The following is a 25,473-nucleotide window of genomic DNA, read 5'->3' as shown; positions in this document are numbered from 1 at the left end:
CCATGAGAAGGGGTTCTGATGGGGGATTAAACTACTTAGTTATCTGCGGCCTTATTTGCACGCCGGGCATGTTCTTGTAGTACGATCTGGCCAATGTCTTGGTCTTTTCTCATGGCAAAAGGACAGTAGAGAAGGGCAGTAACTGACCTTCATTGCCCTCAAGTCCAAATATACCAGTACTGAGGTTGATTTGGCCACACCACCTGTAGGAAAAACATCTGACAGCTACAGGCCTCTTTCCTGCTCTTTATCGTTCTGCCTATTTTTAAGTAAATAAGGCAGAAAAATGTCAGCAAGTGGGAAAAGGTTACTATCTGATCACACAATCAAGTCTAGCAAGATCCATACACCAATAGCTTGATGGTAATCAGGGTTTTAGTTTCAGCTCTCTTAAATTCTCTAAACATATTTACCATAATATAAATATATGTTTTTTGCATAACAAACATTATCATAACAGAAAAACTCTCTCTCAACTGGGTTTCTGCTCATTTCCTACCCATAACTCTCTAACTTTGGCCAACACACGACTGCTGAAAGGTGCCCGTGGATGCACATTTCCTGTATTAGCTGGTTTTGTTACTGTCGAGAATGGCTTTGGTCTTGCGGCTGTAAAGCACGAGGGAAAAACGATCAGCCTTGTGCAATCAGAGCAAGGGTTAGTTGTGCGTTATATTCCCCCCCTAAAAATTACCTTCTCTTGGTCCGGACGAAGGCAGATGGTAAGGCTTGGCTCTCTCTACAGCCAGCTGCCTCTGACCTCTAGGAAGGGTCTTGCCGTGCTGGGCTGAGAGAGAATTTCTGGCAACTGCTCTCTGTCTCCAGCGAGGAGCACAGTCGTTCTGATGAACGAGAAGCGTAAAGCAAGAAGCTAAATAGTTACAAGAAGTTCATCGCACGGAGCTGTTGGTGCTATTTCGAATTAGGGAATAGGTTTCCTCTACAGGTGCAGTAAAATACACCCCCTGCACAGAACGGCAGCCAGTTCTGCCCATCAGCGCACACCAGCTTCACCCGGAATTTTTAGCCAAGTGGAAGGAAGACTAGAATAATAGCAGAACCTACAACTTTAAGGTAAAACCATGCCGGCACCCTGCAGAACCTCATTCTGACACACTTGTCAGCACCCACAAGCTTCACGTGGCTGACAAAACAGCAGCCTTTCCCTTGTTTTTCCTGAAACGCCACTGCCCCAGGTGACTGAATCTCCAGGGCAGCGGCGGGTTACGTTGGACAAGAGGAAGTGAGGATTAAAATGAGGAAGAGAAAGCTACCTACACACCCCTTCCCCCTGGATGGAAGCTTTCAAATGCAGGACCTCAACCTTCCAGAACCACCCCATAAGTTTGCTTCCCTGGAGAACTATGGTTCCGGAAAGCAGCACATGGATCACAGAACCACAACAGAAGTTCCCATAACACAGAATTTGATATGCCTATTTTGAGATACAGAAGTTAGGTAAGAATTTCTGTCCAAAAAGTGGTAAAATGAAAGCTGTGGAATTGCAGACCTCACGCTATAACTTGAGGAAATAATAAAAACATCAACCCATGATGCAAATGTTGCCTGTGGGTTGGCACCCAGAGCTGCGTGTGAGATACAGGAGATGACATACAACACACTCTTCATTCCACAGTGACCCAAACAACTTCCAATAATCCGAACCCTACATAACGTACGTCCCTGAATAACTGAATGGTAAGAGTGGCTGACAGGAAAGATACTTATTTAATCCTCAGACACAAACAAACTGTTCAAAGTGGAGTCAACAACAGCCTGTAACACTGAATTTCCAACTTCACAGGGTCGCTTTGGAGAAGTGAAATTTTTTGTTCAACTTTTAGGTTCAGCTGTAACATAAGAGACTTATTCCTAGAACTTTAAAGAACAGTGTGAAAAACAAAGCAGGATTTTTTTCTGTAGCCTCAGAACCGGTCAGTAACCCCTAAGAGAACCTTGCACACTTGGCAGGACTTTTACGCTTACCATGAGATGAACGTTCATCGCCTGCTTCAGCTGTGGTGCTGCCGTACAGTTGGCACGCTGCAGATGCTGGACTAAAAGAATCTCATGAGTCCGTAAAAATTTCTCCAAACACTTCTATGAGAAATAACACATTTTAAAACATATATGATGACCCTGCCTCTTCTCTTGGCAAAGAAGGGATTCAGATTTTCCTCTTGCCCACACTTACTTGTTCAGAGTCTGTGAAAGGCAGCCTCAGGAAGTCTTCCAATAGTCCCATCTCCCGACAGATGTCATACATGTCTTTTAATAGCTCTTCCTCCTTTAACTGAGCGGCGTCTTCCTGCAGCAGAGCCCAAGCCTCCGCCATGCACCTGTAGTTAATTTTTTGAGATGTAAAGGCGTATTAATAGTATAACTAAAAAGATGCCCCACAGTTATTGTGCTCAAAGTTTAAAGGAAATTTAGGGGATTGTGATTTCTAGTGTTTGTTCTCCACCTTTCACAGTATTTGAGTGCCAAATGGTGGCAGATATTTCTTTACCTATTGGACAACAGCACAGTGAGGAAAAGTCGCTCTTCACAACTGCTTGAGAATGGTGGCTTCATCACCTGCATGTATCTGAGGGCTCGCCTATGCTCTCCTTGGCACATGAGGGACCGAAGAATTCGCACGTGTTGCCACGACACAGGTTTGGTTGCAGCTGGTTCAACCAGCAGGGCCAGGGAGTTCTGCAGAAGGTAGAGATCAGGTTTCTTAAGATACATAGACACACACACGCACAACAAAACGATTCAAAAGTGTCTTCGGTAAGGGTGAATCTCTGTTGAATAAAGTTAGATGGTGACTAATGAAGGGCTTGGTACCGGACAGGTAAATATAAATGCTGAAGTCTGCAGAAAAAAATATTCAGTGAGCCGTACAGAACAAAGGGAGTCCTTTGACAGGAGTGATTCACACCTGGCCAGGATAACCAAATCTCCGTAGGCAAACATCACCTCTTATAAAGACAAGTCATTCTCCCAGGCAAACAGGTTATATTAACATTGTGACGGGCAAAGAACAACCTTCAGCATCAGAGGGAACATGGATTAGATTGAAAAGTCACTTTTGCGGTCTTCTGTCTCAAGTCTTGCTGCCAGGATGGTAGTTTGAATAGTTAAAGTACCCAAACCACTGCTTTTGAGAAAGCGCTCGACTGCTCTGCTGAGAACAACCTGAACAGACGGCTTTGGCAATTCACATCTCAAGCATTATTAACGCTGACTTCTTCATTGTCTTAATCCATTTCCTCTCAACGTAATTAAAACCAAACTGCAGATCATCACGTATTGCTGAAGGTGCTGCTGAAGCAGGATTACAAAAGAAGCTTCCCATGTTTTATCACCTGTTATTAGCTAAGCACCAGGGTTTTTACATCATTTGATAGATCACAGCATTGTATTGCAATGTGTGCCCAACTAAACTGTCACATACTTACATCATAATCCTTGTGGTCTAGAAGCCAAAAACCTCGAATAAGCTTAACAAGGCTCCAAGGGATGGCAAAGGCAGCTGCGAAGGAGTCGACTGAAGGTTCTGTTTTAGTTGGAAAGGGATGCATGATGTCTAGCAGCAAGTAAATTGTCTGATATCAAGTATCTAATTAAGGCTAACAAATTGCAAGAACAACAATTTATCACATGAAATAATATTATTCCTATGATTAATATAATAGGAATAAATAATAAAAGGAAATAAGAATAACATAGTGGTAGGACGCAGAAAATACTCTTGTATTAGTCTTGCCGTTTTATGCTGTTGCAACCTGAAGATAGTCAGGCCCTAACAACAAAATTGCATTCTGAATAAATAACCAGAAAGACAGACTCTTTGATTTCTCTAAGGCATTCAGAAAGGTTGCCTTTCGATATTTAAACAGTTCTGTTGGAAACTCAGGCTCCCTCTTTAGTCACTGGAGCCACCAGCTGGACATTCAAAACACGAGAACGGCCAATGCTTGATTATTAAAGCAAACAAATTCTACAGCTGGTTTTTCCCTCCTTTCCAGCGTATATAAAACAAGTGAAATTAGGGTGTCCTTACAGCACAGCTTAGCTCTGAATGATTAAAACTGAATTTAAACCAGTATGTGGATCACTCATCGGCAGTGTCACTTTCTCTTTCTGACAGTTGGTTTGGGGGGTCTATTCTCATCAGAGAGCTCCGGGGTGCAACAGCTTTTCAAGCCCCTGCTCTCTAGGCTCCCCTCTCGGCTCAGGCAACAAACAACAAAAGCAACACAGTGTATTTCGGCAGCTTAAAAATTCAGTTTCTGCCCAATGACTTTTCCCTTCTCTCTATTATTCTGTGTGCCTGCACTTGTAACAGCACAAAAGCAAGCCCTCTTAGCTGTGCTGGAAAATGGATGATTTCAGCAACATCAGGTCCTGGTAAACCGCTGTCAGAAATCCTTTTGCTCTGAAGCAGCACATTCTAGTGCATCGCTCGAGGAAGCAGCTGTTTGCTACAGCTGTGGGTGCTTCAAAAATGAAAACTGTGTCTAAATTTTGAGAAAATCTAGGGAGCTTTCTACATTAATATTGCTTAGTAAACCTGTTTCCTCATAGCAGAAAAGACTTTGCAACAAAACATTTTAAAAATTCCTAAAAAATCCACAGTACAAAGAAATCAAACAATGCTTCTGTCTGCGACTTAATTCTTAACTACACGTGTTCATCCGCAGTGTGTTTGAAGCACAAATTAGAAAATGCATCGAACACGTAGGTGACAGACATTTCAGACCCCTGATGCGCGTATACTGGAGGTGTAACAGAAATAACTCCAAGGGATACGATTGCATGTTTGTGGCTTTCTTCAACACCTTCTAGCAAATAGAGCTCCAGCAGTGCCTGGAATGAAAAGGTAGAAGCTTTTTAAAACTCCTCTCTTTGAGAAATCATTGGCTTTGGGGGAGGGCTGGGCTGGGGCTGGGGTTTGTTGTGGCTGTTGTTGTTGCCTTCAGCGAACACAACACTCACCCGTAAACTAGGAGGTGGGTATTTCCCCGTTCCTCCTTCACCTCTCTGCCACAACTTCTCAACTCGGTCTCCTAACTGGGAAACCATGCCATCGACCATCAGGCAGTCAGAGTCCCGTTTTCCTCTGGAACAAAACGTAGCGAGGATTTGCACAGAGGAAAACACTAATTCCGGCCTCTCAGTGTCACAGATTTCCTCCAGCCAAAACAAACCCAGCTAACGCTCCCATGACTCCAAGAAAGGAACAAACAGACAAAGGCATGATCGTGACTTGAAATAGACTGGAAAGAAATTTCGGAGTCAGGTGAAAGGTGCTCATTAGATCCTAGTGAATTATTAAAGGAGCTCCAAATAGGAATCCAAAAAGCTCCCTTATTAAGGGGAAAGTTGCAGCGACCTTTTAGTTTTCAGGTTTTCTTTTGTGCCGCATTACTTGTAATACAAGGGCAGTGTGAGCAAAGCTAACCCAAACCCCACGCCTCCAGTGGGAGCGTTCCCACACACAGCGGTGAGACCACAGCACGGAAATGTCAGGCTTTGGTCTCAGCACCTCGCTTTTGTTACTGAAAAACAGTCACGGTCAGAAAGCTGAGCCCACAGCTGAATTCTGGTATCACCTGAAGCAGCACGTTTGTGCCTCTGCACATGCCATCACAGTGACGGAGGGCTGGCCTGTTAAACACGGCATTGCTCAGAAGCCCATCGCAGGCTCCTGCGGGCTGCGACGCCAGCCTTTCATTTCCCGAGGAGGACGAGCAGAAGCAGCACGCTGGAGGTGGTGCTTCTAAGGAGCCCGTGAGCCTGTACGAGAGTTACCTGAGAAGGACGCGCAGGAAGAGGAGCTTGAAAGCCAACGCCTGACATAGAGCAGCTTCCACCTGGACTCCTCCTGCTGCACCTTGTTCACAGTGCCACAGCCACGGCTACTTGAGGACTTTCTTTAGGTTACAGAACAGTTGCCAAAGAAAAATCTGTTCTCACCTAACCCAAGGCACATCACCATTATGCTCGTGAGCCAGCCCAGGAAAGGGAGTTCCCGTGAGGAAGGCACTTTTATCCAGTAGCCAGGAGCGCGCTGGCTGTGCCAGCTGCATGTGACTCTGCCCATCTCCTTCAATGACACCGCGGTGCTTGGGAGTAGGAGATTTGGGCCAATCCCCTTATCGCCATCTATCACTGGTCATTGAGAGAGATTATTTTTGCTTTGTTTTTTGGTTTTTTTTTTCTAAAACATGCTTTCTTCTGTGTCCAGAACAACTGCTCTGCAAAGGCCGTGCCTTGCTGACCTGGCCGTGACTGATCCTGTCCTCACCACACGACCTTTTCCAGTGGTAACAAATGACACAGAATTGCCAATGAATTACGTGCACGTCTAAACAATGATGATACCAACAAAGGGCACTAAGCAGAGGTATATATCAACATTTCAACACAGGAAAGGAACCTCTCTGTTCAGCAGGACACACACATCACTCCAGTCAAGAGTGTTGCCGGCAAATGCATGAAGCATAGCAAATACAGCTGCTGATGGAAAAGCCACTTGCTGCCGCTTCTGAATTTGCAGCGGAACTGCTCTAGAGCTTTCCTGCACGTCCTACCTTGATAAACGCTCCAGTTTCTGTCGATGACCAGCGTAGTAGCTCCGAATCAGAGGATAATTGTAGAAAGGTCTAGAGAAACGCATCTCATCACCTACAGGCAATAAATAAGAAGTAAGTTAAAGAAGTCATATCACATTTTCAACCTACAGTTTTTGACTAAAAAGACAGAAGAACACACAAGCTAAGCATCAAAAGCACAGGCAAGCCTCCGACTTTGAAAGAAGCCCATCCTCCTTCTGCCTTTGCTAAAAGAGACCTACGACACAGGAGTCAATTCCTCCTTGTCCTAAGTGCCATTTCAAGCTTACAGGTGATGTAGCATCCAGAACATGTAGTGTCAGCTGAAGTTCACTCTAAAAAAAACCCCCCAATTCTCAAAGGGAATGGGTTTTTAAACATGTCATGTGAACATGTGTAAGACAGTTAAGGCTGACAATAGGATTTATAACCCATCCAAATGATGAACTATTTCCAAGGTGTATTTTTTCCTCAAACAATCCGTAAAAAGTTCAAAACACGCACGTCAGGCTTTTACTGTAAAATCAAGCATTCCCATGTTGGTGCTTTAGGAGTTACTTGTTTACAATCCCAAGGATTTCAAGCTGTGGACACGAGCAACTCCTTCACTCAGAGGCTTAGTGCTGTTTCTGAGAAACACCCCGGAAAGAAACTGCTTCCATCATTCTACATGACGTAGTTGAAAAAACAGTGAAATCTCAATTTCAGCAGCAGAACTTCAGCATCTGCTGTCACTGAACCGGCACGACTTGGTATTGATGAAGCCTTGACAAAACCACGGGGAAGCACGTGTTCATAGGAAGCACCGACTGCTACAGATGCGTGACAGTTTAGGCTTACCTGAGCCCTCTGGCAGGAGACGGGACCCACAGAACCAGAGGACCACTCGTGCATACAAAGCTGCGAGGTTGGTCACCGCCAGCTTGTTTGTCAAGTCTGCAAAACATGAAAAGAAGCTTAAGAGGACTGTTGGTGTGCAATTTCTTTTGTTTTTTATAAAACTCCCCTCATTGCACTAAAGAGAAAGTAGAAAAATAACACGGTAGGAATCTTTGCCTGTGCATTTTTCACTCCGTATCACGTCCTTCTCTGAAGTAAAAGCCCACAATCACAAGCAACCCCTACAAAGAAGAAGATTCACTAAAGGTTTAATAAAAAAAAGTGAAGTCGGAACTACTAAATCCACTCATGGATAAGGCACCTGTTCTTCACGTAGCAGAGAGGTTTACTCTAGCAAAGGGATTTTCTCTTTTCTCCTCAATATGCCAGGAACAAGTTCTAATAGAAACAGCTACAGAAACTCATGCAACTCACTTCACATGTTACTCATTTAGGCTTCCTCTCTGATTTTAGTAATTTCCAGCCCAATATTTGCATGCAATTACGCACTGCTAGCTGACAATCAAAGGGAGTATTTGTCACAGTGCCACATCCCGTTGCTGTAATTTCAGGCCGGGTGCTTGCACAGCTCCTTGCTGAACGCAGCCTCCCCACCCACTCGCACGAGCTCCCCAACAAACTCGTGCCCTGAACTCAACGCGCGTTAAGTGGCAGCCCCAACCCCTCCCATTTAAGCCCCTTCTCCCCGCTACATTTGACTTTCTGCCAATCAGCAAAACCAACAACAGCTCCTCTTTCCACAATTACAGCCCCAGCATCGTTCCAAATCTTCATAAGACACACCAGAGAGTTAGAAATACTGTGACAAACCTTTTCCAGCGAGCTCTTGTGCCTCTGTTAGAAAACAGTTTAAGACTGTGCTAAGGTTGCTCAAAAGCAACTGGTGGTGCTGCAGAGCCTGTAACCTCTCCGGGTCAACGGAGTTGCAGGAGCCGTCAAACAGCGCAACACCTTTTCAAGAACAAGTATGAAATCGTTAGCCTACAGAGCCATTTCAGAGTTTCAAAGTGCACTTCCAGATCTGCGGGCAAGACCATCTACCAGCAGATCACTGAATAAGCTCAACTGGAAAGACTGATTCTAGGTTTGCAGCATGGCTGCACTAGTACTCACAGATTTGCTCAAATGCGCCTTTTGTATAGATCACTCTGCTCCACGTCCAGTCAAGGGCCAACTCTAAATTAGCAGCAGAACTTGGCTGCTCTTTAAAAAGAGAGAACAAAAAAGAAATGAATCAAGAATTCCAAACGAAGAAACCATGCAACATAAAAAAAACATAACAAGTCTTACCTTTAGATGTCCAAAGCTTAATGCAGCCAGTCAGAAGCCCTACAGAACCTGTCTGGGCAGCAGCTGACAAGACCGCCTCTAACTGCTCCTCCTAAAAGTAACAGGCAAAATCAAAGGAGAATCCTACCTGCTTTCAACATCCAAACCACCAACAGTAAGTGCTTGTTTCTAACTCTACACTCACTCAGGCATCACAGGCTGGGCTGCTTGTTGCTTTGAGGAGCACATGGAATTTTCCCCATGACACATCAACTTCCCAAAGGCTAATTCTAATCTTTATTTGCATGCCTCTGCATTACCCTCTCAATTTACTGCGTTCCAATTAACTATTCCCAGCAACGTGCCCTGCTTATACCCATGGCACATGGGGTGCAGAGAAGTTTGCCATCAGGAATGCGCGAAGGGGACAGAACAAACAGAACTCTGCAACGTTTGCATGGAAGCAGTGAAGCCAAGATCAAGCAGCTTTCCAGGCTATGAAGACATGAAGGAGTTACGACACCCCAAACATTAAGTTGTCATTTCCCAAAACGACAGAAAAGAAGTGAAACATTGATGTTCTAATAGGTTTCAGTTTTAGGCGCTTCAAACACTGTGTTCTAATGCCGTGGCAATCCTTCAGAAGGGCAAAGCACAGGCAGGCACAGACGTGCACTGTTAAGGAGCAGCTGAGTGCAGCTGGTGTTCTGATACTTCTTCCAGGTGAAATGATCACAGAAACATAGAATCATAGAAACATTAAGGTTGGAAAAGCCCTCTAGGATCATTGAGTGCAACTGTCAACCCAACACTACCATGTCTCCTAAATCGTGCCCTCAAGTGCCACGTCTACATGTCTTTTCAATACCTCCAGGGATGGTGAGTCCCCCACCTCTCTGGGCAGCCTCTTCCAACGCCTGACCACCCTTGCAGTGAAGGCATTTTCCCTAATATCCAACCTAAACCTCCCCTGATGCAGCTTAAAGCTGTTTCCTCTCGTTCTATCGCTAGTGACCTGGGAGAAGAGACCAAGCCCCACCTCACAACAGCCTCCTGTCAGGCAGTTGCAGGGAGCGATAAGGTCTCCCCTCAGCCTCCTCTCCTCCAGGCCAAACAACCCCAGGTCCCTCAACCTCTCCTCATGAGACCTGTTCTCCAGACCCTTCCCCAGCTTTGGTGCCCTTCTTTGGACACGCGCCGGCAACTCTATGTCCTTCTTGTCCCGAGGGGCCCAAGACTGAGCCCTCAGCAAATTTTCCTTTTTAGGGCTTTTGCTTTTTGTTTGCTTGTTTCTTTGGCTTTTTAAGCACATTCAGAAGTATCTTTCCCTTCTAAATAAAATCATCACATTCAAAGCCATTTCTACACATTCGAATACACACATCAGATTTCTATCTTTTTCTGAAAACCAGTCTCAGACAAGGAAACACACCGAGCACAACTTACGGTGGCAAACAAAACCCCAAACCAAGCTTCTTGCCCCTAATTCTGAGATTTGTCTTACTCACATTCACAAGCAATTCCTGCTCAAATGCCTAACAAGCCTCTGAATGATCTAGTCTCAATTCAGCAAAGGGTATGACAAATTTCTGCATTTCCCAATTATTTCCAACGTGGAGCTGACATCAGATCACCCAATCTGAATGGAAGAGCCTACATCAGGCTTGCAAAAGAAACAGCCTATGGGCCAGGCCAACCTGCCAAGACGTTCATGTTAGCTACCACACTGTGCACAAGTGCTCTTTGCCCCAGCGCACCCCCACAGATCTGGTGAGGAATCCAGCAGAGAGGAAGATGAGGGCAGGGAAAGCCTGCTCTCCCCTTCCTACTAAGTGCTCCTCTGCCTGATGACTCGCTCGCTCAGCATTTCGCTTGGAGCCTGCCTGGGTGAAGATGGGTTCTTCATCACAAAGGCTGCATCTCTCATGGAAATCCTTCAGAGGAGAGAGAAAGGTTGGTGCCCGGCAAATGGGAAACCTCTGAAGGAGGGGGGTGAAGTCACTGCGGTGGGATAAAGCAGAGAGAAGGTGGTGGGTGTCACGAGCTAAAGGTGACTGAGGTGTTGCAGCAACAAGAGGGCAGTCCCAGAGGAGTCAATTGGGCACCTGTAGCACAAGGCAAAGGCTACAGAGGTGAAGATCTGCTTTGAGAGGCTGCAGCAAAGCCGACCGATGAAGGGAAAATACAGGGAAGTCATCGGGTAGAGCTGCCAACAGCAATTGTTTGCTGCAGCTCACTGCCTTGGAAGCAAATGATCAGGTATAGTCCCGCAAGCGGATGTTCGCAGACACTCGCATCCGAGTGAGACACCCCCATCGTCAGGTTCTGCACGGAACCTAATGCTTTGAGAGACTGACGGGGGAGAAGGTTGTTCTGAGGGAAAGATGCTTCCTTTTCTCCGTTCTGTCCTCTTTTCCAAGGTAATCAGGGATCAAAACCCGAACTCAGGACCACGCAGGCAGTTGCACTCATTGATGAGAGAGAAGGAACAGCTTTCCCCGACTTTCTCTTCCTGCTCCTAGAGCAGCGCTCTCTTCCTTTCTAGACATTCAGTCCCTGATCGTGCTTCAACGGGAGGCAACAGTGGGTTTACAGTCCCAAGAGGGGACCTCAAACATTACATTTGATAAAACTGGTAGGGTACAATTGCAGTTACGCGTGTGGATGGGCAGGAGGAGCATTAAATGGTCCCTGACACCGAAAGCAGCGCCATGGAAAGCTTAGGGAAGGTCCATCTCTTGACATTCTCCATAAAGATACAGTAAAAGCTCACCTCCTTCCGGAAGCCGCTGCACGTCATATGAACAACTCCAGAGCTCAGCAGGCACGTGCCATCTGCAGAGACAACGAACGTTGGACAACATTCCATACTCTCACCGTGATGGTGGCACCAGTTTACATTTTTGTCACAGCAACCTCTGGAAAGGTACAACTGAGTACCCGTTCTCCTCATCACATCACTTACAGACTTTTTTAGAAAAATAATGGCTGAGTGTAGAAATTTTACCTCCGGGGCTATCGAGGTGCTGCGCTTTGAGCTTCAGCCCAGAGTCATTTCATTTGATCACCAGCACCACCTCATGGGCTGCGTTACAGAAGCACCCAACCCCCAGACCCAGCCGCCTGTCAGGCAGGTGTCACAACAGCACACACTTGGTCAGTACAACGTCACCAGAGTTGGGTGGGTGGGGGGTTGGGGTGTTTCGGTTTGGTTGGGTTTTTTGCGTGACAAACAGTGAACAGGAGAACCAATAAATGGCATTTGAGCTCGGTTTAAGCTTATCACTACTCAAAGCCGTGTAATACCTACCAAAATTATAGGTGCTTGGGTGAAAACACAGCTCAGGTTGTGGATAAGAAGGAGGAACTCTCCAGCTTAGGCTGCGCTCCTGCACCACAACATCCAGAAGAAGGTTTGGAGCAGTCGTGCTTGTTACAGCGTCCAGTGACCACAGTGCAAAATAGGGGCAGTCCTGAAGGGATTCTTCTGGCCTGAAAGAAAACAAGTGCAGAAGCTAAACGCTGACTTTCCAATGAATTATGGGGAGGGATACTGAAACCAGCTTCATAAAAACCTACCTTAGCGAGCCTGGCATTTGAGCCTGATACCAGCAGTCAAAGTCAAATACACCCAAATAAGTAGATGGTTTTCCCTGGCCGCGTGTATTCACTTGCCAGCTGAAGACTGAGACACTGATGTCAGGAGATATGACTGGAAAAGACAAGACATTGATTCTTATTGGGAGAAAATACAATCTATCTGACATTTTCAAAACATCACTTTCTATTTTGGATTCATTCTGTTACGTCACTCATGAAACGCAACACTTGACTAAGAAGAATTTTAACAATGTACACCATAGCATCACCTCTGTGATAGGTTTCAGTCATGCTGCCCCCCTTTGCGAGTTCAACCTGTATCCGTCCTAAGACAAATCCAATACACAATTGTCAGGTAATCAAGTTTCCCATACAGTAAGAGTGCATCAAGATGGTTAGAAAAAAACAAAAACCAAAAAACAACCCACCACCCTAGGAAAACATACATTGCAGCTTTTAGAAAGCATACAAATTCTTGTCATATACACTTGATCACTCAGCTGGCATGATTAATTTCCAGATTCGACTCGATTACGAGTGTTACGAATAGCTCCTTTCCAGCACAGTCAGAATGAAAGAACACAATTATCACACAAAACAAACACCAAAACCCAACCCCAACAAACAGGAGATTGGAACAAAGAGTTTAACATCAAACATTGACCATGTTACACTCGGGTTCTCTCAAGAAGTGGCATGGTCTGTCGCCTCTGGGGAGAAGGCATTCTCCAGATGTGAGCAAAGTGGGGGGTGCATCCTTTACCCTGACAGAGCAGGGAACCAGGAGACAGGTCATTTGGCAAAATGGGTCTCTGTTCTCTGCTGAGTTCATCAGGGCTGCTCAGGGAGCCTCCCACGCTTTACTGTGTTTCATCGTGAGCTTCTGTGCCCTTTCACTTGTGTGAGCCGCTGAAACTGCCTTTGAAGATGTCAATTAGTTTCATAAATCAGAAGCCAGCTGCATTTCTAACCTCAACCCACATCCAACAGAAGCTCATGTGGGCCTACAACTTGAATAGTTTCTGGATAAAAGCTAATGAGGAGCCATCAGAAAAATGACAAGCATTTTTCCATGCCTCAGACTTCATGAAAAGGGGACCAAAAGGGCCTTTTTTGTTGGTTTTGGTTTGGGTTTTTTGGCAGGTGTGCCTGTTGGTTGTTTTTGACAAGGTTTTAGAAGGCCCTCTCCTCAGAATCGTGACACAAGTGGAGAAAATCCAAAGGGGTTTTCATTAGATTTTGACACGCTGTTGTTAGAGGGTGGCACCCCAAAAGAGGTGGAAGCTGCCTCTTCAGGACTAAGTCAAAGCTAATAAACACAAATAGCCTAGAAAGTCATGCCAGTGTCGTCTTTGTAACAGCAGACATAAGTTAAGGCCAGTAAGAAGAGAGGGAAGGGCATTCACACACCCAAACAAAAGGCTGTGAAAGTTATCACTGCAGCCGGCTCAGAGATGTGCTCAGAGCATCACTGGATGTGCAAACCCAGAGATGCACATCTCATTATTGCAAGGTAATGAAAGACACCAGAGGAGTTTTAACTGTCGGTCCGGACGAGGGAAGCCAGAAGCTATTGCTTTAAGAGCTTGTAGGTGTAGGAACCTATTAGACACAGAGAGGGCAAAGTGCACAGGCAGATCATAGACTCGTAGAATCATTTAGGTTGGAAAAGGCCCTTAAGATCATCGAGCCCAACTGTAAACCTCATACTGCCAAGTCCACCACTAAACCCTGTCCCAAAGCGCCACGTCTGCACGTCTTTTAACTCCCTCCAGGGATGGTGACGCCACCACTTCCCTGGGCAGCCTGTTCCACTGCTTCGCAACCCTTTCTGTGAAGAAATTTTTCCTAAGATCCCAACTAAACCTTGTGCTCTAGACCCTTCACCAGCTTCGCTGCCCTTCTTTGGACACACTCAGCACCTCAGTGTCTTTCTCGTAGTGAGGGGCCCAAAACTGAACACAGGATTCGAGGTGCAGCCTCACCACTGCCGAGTAGAGGGGGACGATCACTGCCCTACTCCTGCTGGCCACACTATCTCTCATACAAGCCAGGATGCTGGTGGCCTTCCTGGCCACGCGGGCACACTGCCGGCTCATCCAGGTGGTTGGGGAAGGTATCAAACAGATCTGGCCCCAGGACCGAGCCCTGGGGAACAGCACTCCTGACTGGCCGCCAGCTGGATGCAGGTGCAGGCATAGGTTGGAAGAGGGGAAAAAAGAAAGTTGAGGGAACATTCCTAAGCAATGGAGGGGATGATCTTACTGTTCAAAGACGAGAGCTGGAGGAATAAAATGACTGACAGGCGTTATAGAGGTGACCCCACCATACATCGCTACAGCATGTCAGCAAGCATTGAAGGGAAAAATAGGGTTTATTTTAACAAGTCCCACAGAATTTCAGCACCCAGTTTTTCCTTTGAAATAAGCCCAAGAAGTTAGTCTATACAGATATTGAAGACTTTCAGGCTGTGGGTATGGAACAGCATTCATTGCTTGGATGCCAAAACCATTTAGTTTAGAAAAACCAAACACGGGCATCAGGAACAAACCTTCATCAACGCTGTCTTCTCTGTCAATGCAGTTGGGAAAGATTTCTACAGCCTGACAGCTGAGTAGTTTGGTCTTGCTGCCCTGCCCTCTCAAGGGAAAGGCTCCGCCCGTCAGATCTAAACTGTACTTTTCAACACAGGATGCCAAACGCTGCGGAAAAAATCACAGGAGACAGAAAGGTCATTCTGAGAGAAAAGCAGACATTATACCTCAGTAGGAAAGAATGTCTATGTCTACTAGAACCTGCATATTGTACTGTATCTCTCCCAGGCGCTAAATCTGATGGCAAAGAGAAACTACAGCTGACACACAAGAGAACTGAGTGTCAAACCGTAACGGGTAAGTTTGGCCGTAAAAGCTTTGCACATTTTCAAAACTGAGCATTTCCCTCACAATATTGGTTCTAAATGTGTTTTGCAGAATTCCCTGCACCATCCCGGTTTCTTCACAAACCTACGTATTTAGCTAGAAAGGGAGATCTGAAATAATGCCATACATAGGCATGCAAAGCGCTTTGTTCCATGACTTGATCACAGAACTGATGAAGTTAGAGGAGTCACGGCCTTCCAGCAGCCAAAGCTCTCTTGCGAGGCATTATCTATAGGCACACACCGCTAGAGTGAAAGCCCATCCCTCGGGAGTAGCCATGAGAACTTCTTACTGAGTCACACTCTTCTCTCAAACCACGTCAGCTCCTGCCAGCTCCTCCTCTCACCTCCTCAGGGACTGATGGGTGAAATATGCCTCCCTTCCTTCACCAAGTGCAGCCAACAGCAAAACAACCCGGCGGACATGGCATGCACGTGGGCAAGGCGTTTAGGATCACAAATTCCTACAGAGTCAGCAAACTACTTTGAGACATACAGAAACTCCAGCAGGATTGTGTGGAACCTCTGAGACCACCATTTGCTAAGCAAGCATTGACTGAAATACTGTCTTTCCAAATACAGCACTTGGTCAAATGATCTACCCTACAACACATGGGTGTGTGGACTGTGGACAAAGAGAAGCTCTACGGTTAAAAAACAACAAAACCAAAAGCTAAGCAGCTAAAAGTCTCCAAAAACCTACCAGAAAATAAAAAAATTGATTGTACCTCATTCTACCCAAGTTTCCTAAAGTTTCAGAGCTCTAGAAGGAACTGGCATGAGCTGGCACGAGACAATCCATTCTCGTATGACCTGACATGTTACATTTAACTCACCTACTCTGAGAACAGGCAAGCTTTCTCTTAACCATTCTAGGAAATACTGCTAATAAATATCAAGGCTGTAGAGCACAGATCCTCTCCTACCGCACCTCAACAGGAAAGACATGCTCTGAATTAAGATTACTTTCCCATCAAAAAGATTTTGCAAGGGTTTCAGGCGTAACACTGAATAAAATTAAACATTCTAAAAACGCATCTTCTATCTGTTAGATAACAGAGAGGTAAGGCTAGTTCATCTCTATTTTAAACACAACCTCTTTGGAGCCACTTCTAAAAATTTACATATACTTTTTTGACCAAATCAGACCACTCTTTACTGTATTTGCGTATTTTGCTGGCTTCAAGAGCAGAGTTCATAGGTAACGCAGCCAAAAAGTAGAAAGAGTTCTCTTTAGAGCTACTAAGTTTCAGGACCAGCACCGAAGAGACCCTGCAAGTGAGCATCATGTGAAGTCCTGCTGACAGAGCTCAAAGGGAAAGCAAGAATTTAAACCTGAAGACCGGAACAGAATAAAGCTGTACGCCCGTGTTTTAAGGAAGGGAGACAGACAGAACCTTATTCAACTCTGCAGTTTGGTTAAACAGAGCTACTCAAAGCCCTGTCTTCTCTTCCTACATGCCATTCACTTGGTGTTTAAATGAAGAATCATTTTATTTGTAAAAGCTGCTGCCTCTTCAGGAACTGAATTTATACGGGCTCTTTGCAGACGGCCCTGGCTGGAACACACGACACGGCGGTATGAAATTGTACGACTTCTTTTCAAAAAGTATGGACAAAGGCCGTGCCCAGGAAGACTCAGCAAAAGATTCTTTCTTTTTAAGTCATCTCTGAATTGTCATGGTCAATATTCCCCCTGCCAACTTCACTGATGCTCCCTTAGGGAAAAGGACTCTTTCCAGCCTTTCACGGACGTGCACGTCTTACCTCGTACATGACTTGTCCTGAAGCCAAGCGCCTCCTGTCTGCGAACGCTAACTGCAACAGATGTAAACTCACGGCATCGCCTTCACTGGAAAAGGTATAAATGATGACATTTGGTTACAAAGCTGCTTTATAGTCCTCGTTACCCTTTCCTTAGATCTAGGCTGAGGTTTCCTGAATAGCACTGTCTTGCTGAAAAGAAAAACAGCCCTTCCCAAAACCTAAGAATTGGTCACATTTAGCCGCTAAACCACAAAGGAGGAAATTTGGACACTAACAGCTTCTGGGGCAAAGGCTACCCATACAATCTGGAAGCTTCAAGGTGTTCTATGGAATAAAAATGGTTGGGAACAGTTCTTTGCATTGAAGCGCTCGCAATCAAAACTGCTTTACAGTCAAACTGAAAAAGATTGCCACTCCATGAGCAGCCGAGCTGAGTAAATAGCTTGCTGATGCTGAAGGGGGCAGATCTTTCTCCCCTTCCCTTCCCACCAAAGCTCCAGTCCCTCCCCTGCACACACGGCACCTTCCACACCCTCGTTTCAGTCATTAGCCCAGCAGGAAACCACCGACTTGGCTGCTGAACACCTTCCCTGCCAGCCGAGCTGAGCTGGCTCACCAAGGCTCAGGCTGGCACCAGGGAACCGGCCATGCTGTCACCTCCTCCTTTAGGGGCAGCAGTCTGGTGGATCCGCACCTTTAGTGCTCTGGAGCTGCAGCCTCCACTGCGCTCCGTGGTATCTTAACACCACGGTGTGAATATCAAGCAAACCATGAAGCAGTCATCAGGAAACAAAGGAAGCCATTTAAGAATGCCAGCACAGAAATAGAGCCACTGTCGCTTTGCTGCCTTTCAGCAGGGAGGAACTAGTAGGTCCCTCTTCATCCCTGTTACATCCTGTACAAATCGCACCGTCAGCTCCTTCCATACCGGAGAGAATCTCCTGCACGGCTAATTCAACAAAACAAATACATGTGGGTGAACTCTAGGTGAACAAATACTCAAAAAAAAAAGAAAAATCAGTGGCCAATAGTAAGCTTTTATTCACCTTTCTTGCGTCGACTGAACAGCCCACAAGTAGCAACAGTTGCGAGGATCATGCTCAGGCTCTTGAAAAGTAACGGCGCAGACAGGAATCCTTCCTCCTTCAAGCTGACAGTGGTGCCTGCAGGGTTAAAAAAAAAAAGAAAGCAGGTGAGCCTGGTGGCCCTGCCTGTTTGTAGAAGGGGAGAAGCATCTTCTGAGCAAAGAGCCCCTGACGTGCTTCTCCTCAAGGCACAGAAGGTCACACTCCCGTCTCAAACAAGGGAGTCACGGGAGCGACTGCTTTTGATGCAACAGCCACGAGGTGAGGAAATTACTGACCATCACGGGCAATAACCTGGCTTTATCTCCTCCTCTGCCTGCGGCGCAGGAACATGAAAGATTCCTTCAGCTGCCAGGCAAAAGATTCTTCCTACTCTTGTCGCCTGCTTCAATATTGAACTGAAAATGCAGCCTCTCTTCTGCACAAGCTGAAAACAGTGCCAAACAGCAGTAGTGTCTTGTTTCTTTACTTGGACTATCTAAAGCGTTTCTCCTCCAGACTTCTGAACCTTCTTTGCACCTTCACAATCTATTCTTGCCACCTCACTATCCCTCCACTCTCTATTCATGCCGCCAATAGTTCCCGGTGAGTCACTGCAGATTTGCTTAAGTGAATCCCGATCTGAATTGGGTCAGATATTCCAGGGGGGATTGCTCTTTGGCAGAGCTGAAATCATCTCCCTAATTTCTCTGTTGCTTATCCCTTGACACGACCCTTATTCCACCTCCAAGTGTTCCAAGCAGACTTTCATTCCCATGCATCGCTGCCTTGGAATGGGTCAGTCCCCTCTTTTGGTCGAGGCTGAAATGTGGGAGAGAATGTCTTTTCAGCCACAGATCAGCTCTTGAGCTTTCATGTCTCACTCCTTTCAACCTGGACGCTTTAAAGAATATTATCACCACAATCCCATCATTAACATACTTCAGCCTTTCGATGGGTGCCCTCATTGCAGGAGCTGGTTCTGAGAAATAATGTCTACAATCTCTTTCATTGAAGCACACACAACTCCTGCTGTCACTGAATACTGCTGGTGGAACAAACTGCCTTATGGAAAGCAGCTCTCTCACGCCCTAACTGCTTGACAGAACCCAGAGAAGGGAGCTTTCCGCAGTTCCTCAGCCCACAGGCACAATAAGGAGAACAATCCCAGCCCGCTGGGGAGAAGGCGGCCCACTGAATCCAGGTATGACTCAATGGTTACTTCAGAAGGGGATTCCTAAACACTCCAAGATTACACTCCACATTTCCCTCCCTGAAAAAGGGCTCTTTAAATTAACAGACTTCCTCCTCAAGCAGAGCCTTGAGAGCCCTGCACCTCCAGGCGTGACCAAGTGCAAAGGCCGACTTACTCCCGCTGCAGAGTTTTCATATTCCACAGTGACAGGGAGCCATCGGAAAAACCCACGGCGAGCTGGTTGCTTCTGCTGATGTAGCACAGGGTCGAGAGCGCTGTTCCTGAAGGACACTGTAACTGAAGGCAGAGATGTCTCCCTGCTCTGGTCACGGTTGCTCTTCCTTGTGAAACGCCAGCAGCAGCTCTAGTGACAACTGCTAGACCTGCACGCACAAAACCACACAATAAAGGAATGCGTTATGCCATTCAGGTTGCATTTGAAACACTGACGTGACAACATGTATGATCTAATTCTACCGTCCCTGGCAAAATACCCATTGATGCAATACTTTGTCTGCTCTTCCCATTTTGTACGCATTCAGAGCACATAGGAACTCTCTGACTGGACAGGTATCCTCGCTCCTATTTCAAAACCAGGTGAAAGCGAAACCTCCATAGACAAATTCTTCCTGGGCTCTGCACATCAGGAGTTTGGGCCTCATGGTGAAGCTACTTGAAGTGACACCAGCTCCCGAGGCCACTCTTGTAAGAGCAAAAACAGCGTATGCAATCCGAGTACACCAAGTACAGGTTCCGTTTGGTCAAATGCAGGGATTTTGGTAAGGCATATTTACTTTAAAAAACAAGCCTAAACTTTGCCCCAAGTCAATGAACAGAAGCAGAAGAACATTCCCAGGAAATAGGGCACGTCCGACACACCTTCCTGTCAGGCAGCTGCACCGACTCGGATGGTCAAATTCCTACCCCTCACTGGCGAGAGTCACCGTGACAGAGGGACCCTGGTGGGAGGGGGTATTTGTAACCTTAGGAGGAGTATGAAGCCACTCCCATTTTTAATCCATTCAGGACTAGACGATGTCAAACCGCCACCTGTAATCAGCAGCCATACACGTCTGCACAGCAGTAGCTTCAAAGTGGGATGCGTGTTGTTGATTTAAAAGACACAAGTTTTCTTACTTTTCCGTTCAAGTTTAGAAACCGCAAGCTCACCCGATGGTTCATTCTCCCTCTGACTGCAAGAGAGATCATCCAAACCAAGGTCCACCACAAGCAGATGACCAACATCTGTCGCCACCGCTGCCACGCCACAAAACCCTTGCAGAGCCTGGTGCAGGTGCCAAGGCCTCACGCTGGCTCCTCCGGGGTTAGTTATGGGCTCTACAGCAGTTACCTACAGGAAAACTACAAGTTAGTATTTAAGCTCTTTGACAAGCTAAATAGAAATCACTCAAAAGTGAAGCCAGAACCAGCCCATCAGAAGCAAGAAAGTCAATACAGGGTTGTAAGACTTAAAAACACAGCATTGATCCCAATTATATCCAGACAAAACAAACAAACAAACCAACCCCCAAAAATGTCCGGTACAAAAATCCGTTACTGCCTTCCGTTTACTGGGTTTCCTGCAGGGATTTCGCTGAGCTCACTCCAATTGCAATGGTGCAGTCTATTATCACAGCTTACCAAGTTCCATTTTCTACTTAGAAACCATTAACTCGAAGACAACACAGAAAATCCGTTAAATGCAAGAAACTTGACCGTATTTAAGGGACTGGAGTAAGAAAGACCAAACTCACTCTCGCTCTCCCACGGCCCCCAGCCCGTCAGCACTGGGATACAGCCCACGCCTTCTTTGCCAAACAGGTATTAGGGCAAATCTCGGCTCTCAGTCAGACGCGGCAGCGGCCAAGTTGCAGGGGAGACACACCGCTGCCACGGCAATGGAGTATTGTTACAGATAGTGGAAGGGAGATACCAGCTTAGGGAAAGTTACACCAGTCCTCATTTAGAATCAAAAGAGCAACCAGGGAAAGCAGAAAAGTTTTCAGTGCCGAAACAGCGGCAAAAAGCCCAGCAGCTGGTTCGCCAAAAGCCAGCTCCCGCTGAGGAGAAGCGCACGCTGCTCTGTAACACGCGGAGCCGCCTGCCAGCAGCTTTAGTACAAGGCCCTGATGAAGACAGACCTTTCAGCACCTGCAGCCCCTCCCGGGACAGCCCTGGCTGCTCCAGCAGAGACACCAGCACGTGACGGCTCCTGCACTAAGGCTCCACAACAAAAGAACACGGGCTGCCCTTCAGCCTCCTTGCATAATGTCACACAGTGACACCAGGGAGCTTTACATCAACACCAACCTGTTACACGACAATGGAACAGAGCAGTGAGCACCACAAGGATTCCTTTTTTTATATATATTGGTTTTTCTCCCCAGAGGTGGGGAAAAATTGACCAAACCTCCAAGCCCCAAAGTTCTCTCCTCTCCCGTATCAAGCACTTGCTGTGACTGCGCTGCCTGGCAATCTGCTACAGAATTTACCTTTCCTTTGGGCCACAAGAATTCTACTCCTAGAAGTGCCCGCAGTAATTGAGACAACTTTATATTGTTTCACACTTCCTGGAAATCAGATGAAATCTCCAATCTTCTCAGCTACTCAAAGCACCACCAAAAGTGCGTTGATTATTCGAATTCTTGCTGCTCTAAGCCTTGATGACTCTCAGGAGGAAAGCAGAAACACTGCACATATCGTGCTGCAGAATCAGCCAAAGTTCCCGTGTTGCTGTTAACTTTTTTTCTTTTAAGGTCTCGTTTTGTTGTTGTACAACTGGCCCCAAATCCACCTTTTCCACCTTTGCATACAGGTTCCCAGTTTTAACGCTTCAGTTTTCCCTGTAGAAGCTCCTGGAACTGCCTATTTTCCCACGGCACCAGGCACTGGCTTTGCACACTCTCCTACACTGCTGCCAGCTCATTCTGGGAACGAACACAGAAATCCTGTCTCAGCTCCCTCACTCTGAAAGCTGCCCTTCTGCCTCACACAAACCAGGAAGAGTGGGGAAAATACCATTCCAGAGCTCTGAAACATGCAACCGTTATAAACCAATTTAATACCATTAATATTTTCAATTCGGGTTTGCTTTTACAAGTCTGAATGGCTGCACGTCTATGTCAGCACACAGCTTGCCTTTCCATCTCAAACGCTGAGATTTATCAGGACGATCGGCAAACCCACACAGCGGAGCACCAACCCAGCTCAGCTCGTTAGAAATCACCACCACACAAACGCTCGCTGCCAGCAATCACACTGTAGCGCTACAGACAAACAAACCCCGCCTGGATTCTAGCAAGTCAAACCCAATCACGCTCTGGAAAGCTGAGTAATACGGAAGTATTTATCTGTCGCAGATTCTAAGGTGGTAAAGATAGAGTGAATCTTGATGTTCCATTACCTTAAGGTGACTCTTGTCTACATTCAGATAAGGAGCCGAGGGGAAAGGACGTCATTTGAGTTTATGGGTTAGAGAAGGCAGGGAAAATTAGCAACATTACACCAGAGTATCCCACCCGCACAAGCACCATATGCAATAAGCAGAGGTTCAAGGGCTTCAGGCTGAAAGTCGGTCTGTAACCACCTGCCAGGTAATGCAGTGAAGCCTGTTTTTTGCAATCCTAAGTCAACAGAAAAATGTGCTTTGCTCTAAAGTCACCTGCTTGCTAGTCCGAGACTCCTGGGAATGTGCCGAAGTCAGCTACAGCACAGCCATGGAAGTCTGAGATATTTTAAAGACAGTATTTCTGACATAATGAACCATTCAGGACATGTATGTTACCAACACTTGAAAGGCAGGGTGAGGACGAGGTCTTTGTCACTCTGGCTAAAAAAAAAGGTAGTTTTCAAGGCCTTTTTGTCAAAGTGGAGAATTAGGTAACTACGTGCTCTACTGTAAAACCAGAAAACTTGTTTGACTCTCTCAGCAAACTCAAAGGATAACGGTACCGTTAACCCCACGATTTCACATCAAGGTGCTCTCGACTGGACACTCTGCAGTGACAGTATGATGACACAATAGAGAAAATGGACGTCCTAGCAAAGAGACGCTCCAAAGCTGCTCCTGAAACAGCGTTATGCAGCACCTGACAACGTTTCCCCCATTAAAAAGGACCTACCCTTCCTGGCAGAACTACTGCTGTAACCACGCTTGATGTTCCAAGGTCGTACAGGCAGAGAACACTTCCCTCTGCTTCTCTCAAGCCAACCAGCAGCCCCGTTCCCGTCTGCCAGGAAACCTCCTTCACCACGCGGATGGTGGGAGGCTGCTCACGGGCTCCACTGAAACGGTGTGCAGAGAGCCGCTCTCCCGTCACAGCGCTCACGACCTCCAGCTGAGGGCCACACGCCAGCCAGGCCAGCCCATCTCTCCCTGGAAGAAGAGAAAAGGCTGGCTAAAGCAAACTCCCAAGAGAGGGTTGAAAACAACGGGAAAATCACAATCACCGCCCCTTTGCTTCAACAGAAGTACCTCACAGAGCAAGAGAGGCTTACCCAATTCCGGTCGATTATTGAAAATCACCCACTGAATCCTCAACCAATGCATCGTAAAATGAACCACCTTATTATTTTGCATTTGGACTTGTCATTCCTGCACTGAAGAGTTCTGGTTGTTTGGGATAAAGATTACAATAGATTGGTCTCTAGTCTTTATACCATATTCAGCTTGGTTTTGCTAGAAATCATCTAAATACATAGGAGAATACAACTCCTAAAGCATATACTTCAAATATGGCAAAATCTCAGCCAATTCTTTTCTAGTTTACTAACTTTGCTCGACACACGCCTACTTTGGGCAGGGATTTGGACTTCAACAAGGAATTACCTTAAAATGGGCACTGCGGGAGCCAATTTCAACTTTTACACACGCTGATCACAGAGAGAAGTTAGCACATTTAGTTTCACTGAACTACTTCCAACACAAAGGGAGTATTAACTCAACTACTGCACTTACAGTCACACAGAGAGATCCTACATGGTCTTCACAGGCGCCCGGACACCCAGGCAGGCCCCCAGCGCTACCTTCAGATCACCGACAAAGTCAGCTACCTCATCTGCTCAGCCGCTCTCAGCAGCTCTCCCGGGACACTCCTCTGCGTCCCATTAAATGCTCTGCAAACCTGGCTGCAGCGCCTAACAGGGCTTTCCTCTTCCTTCTGTTTTTAGTCAGGCTAGGAAAGAAAAAGCAGGGGGGGTTGCCTCTCTAACACTGTGGAAGAACTAGTTCTGCATGGGATGTTATGATGGTACAAATAAATACAGCCCAAAACCACACCAGGACTTTTTTGAAAACTGCCTTTCCTTCAATTAGAAGTTGAGGAGGGCTCACTGACTTGCCCGTGTTATTTTAATAGCTCAAGACTGGCGCAGGCTGTTGTCCTTTCAAAGTTTAACTCTACTAATGTTTTAATGTTAACATTTTTCATCATTTTGTCATAGTTCATCGTTTCTGTTCTCTCAAAACCTGATGCACCTGAGCAGCACCAACCTGACACAGCTGATACTGTGACCCCGTGCCTCAGGTCACCTCCAGGCAGTAACAACTTCACAGCAAGACCCAATTTCAAGGAAAAGGCTCACCTCTGGAAAACCGCCCACGCAGCACAGAACCTCGGGTGAGCTCATCTTCCCCAAGAGCCTGAATGGTCACCTCGGGAAACTGCAGCAGGCTGCTCGTTACCTGAGCCGCGAGGTCTCGCATTCTTCACTGTGAATAGAGAAAAAAATGCAAAAAGAGGCTCCTGACAGCCATCGACATTTTTGAGATTGACAGAACTTTCATCCCTTTGCCGTGAATAATCTCCCGTCCACCTCCTGTGGCTCTTTTCCTTAACAAAAGGGCACTCAGGACAGGTTTGGATCTCACAGCAGAGCAAAAGGAGAATCCTTTGCTTTTCTGATGCCTACGAGATCACCAACAAAAAGGGACGCAGGGGTATTGACAGGATAAACAACACGGGGAAAAAGCCCAAGACACTGGAGTCAAGTCAAGCAAGGCGGCACGAGTCAGAGACCGAGTTTTGCATTAAAAAGCTCCAGAAAATAAACAAAAAAGAACAAGTTGAGAAATTACATGTTTGAGCAGAATCACATCCAGCCAAGTCAGTGTTCTGGGATGTCACCGTTGACTGACATGTAGTACATGAAAGT

At 46.3% G+C, this 25,473-nt stretch overlaps 1 protein-coding gene across 1 annotated transcript; it reads right to left on the bottom strand.

Annotated features, from left to right (window-relative positions):
* Nucleotides 1-196: 196 nt before the first annotated feature.
* Nucleotides 197-25,113, bottom strand: LOC142051113 (protein ELYS-like). Its single transcript, XM_075080299.1, has 25 exons — nucleotides 24,904-25,113; nucleotides 23,442-23,695; nucleotides 20,491-20,671; nucleotides 19,496-19,703; nucleotides 18,108-18,224; nucleotides 17,062-17,146; nucleotides 14,926-15,076; nucleotides 12,354-12,486; nucleotides 12,085-12,266; nucleotides 11,548-11,609; nucleotides 10,604-10,708; nucleotides 8,796-8,886; nucleotides 8,619-8,708; nucleotides 8,312-8,456; nucleotides 7,807-7,811; nucleotides 7,446-7,541; nucleotides 6,585-6,678; nucleotides 4,987-5,110; nucleotides 4,801-4,857; nucleotides 3,447-3,593; nucleotides 2,510-2,697; nucleotides 2,195-2,339; nucleotides 1,987-2,100; nucleotides 695-842; nucleotides 197-609 (listed from the first exon to the last, which is right to left on the bottom strand). The coding sequence occupies exons 1-25, from the start codon at nucleotides 25,022-25,024 to the stop codon at nucleotides 473-475; spliced, it is 3,180 nt and encodes a 1,059-aa protein (XP_074936400.1). The 5' UTR covers nucleotides 25,025-25,113; the 3' UTR covers nucleotides 197-472.
* Between the last annotated feature and the right edge of the window lie 360 nt (nucleotides 25,114-25,473).

Source organism: Phalacrocorax aristotelis, unplaced genomic scaffold (assembly GCF_949628215.1).
Source record: "Phalacrocorax aristotelis unplaced genomic scaffold, bGulAri2.1 scaffold_81, whole genome shotgun sequence".
Taxonomy (NCBI): Eukaryota; Metazoa; Chordata; class Aves; order Suliformes; family Phalacrocoracidae; genus Phalacrocorax; species Phalacrocorax aristotelis.
The sequence above is the reverse complement of the archived record's forward strand: the minus strand, read 5'-3'. Positions and strand labels throughout refer to the sequence as shown.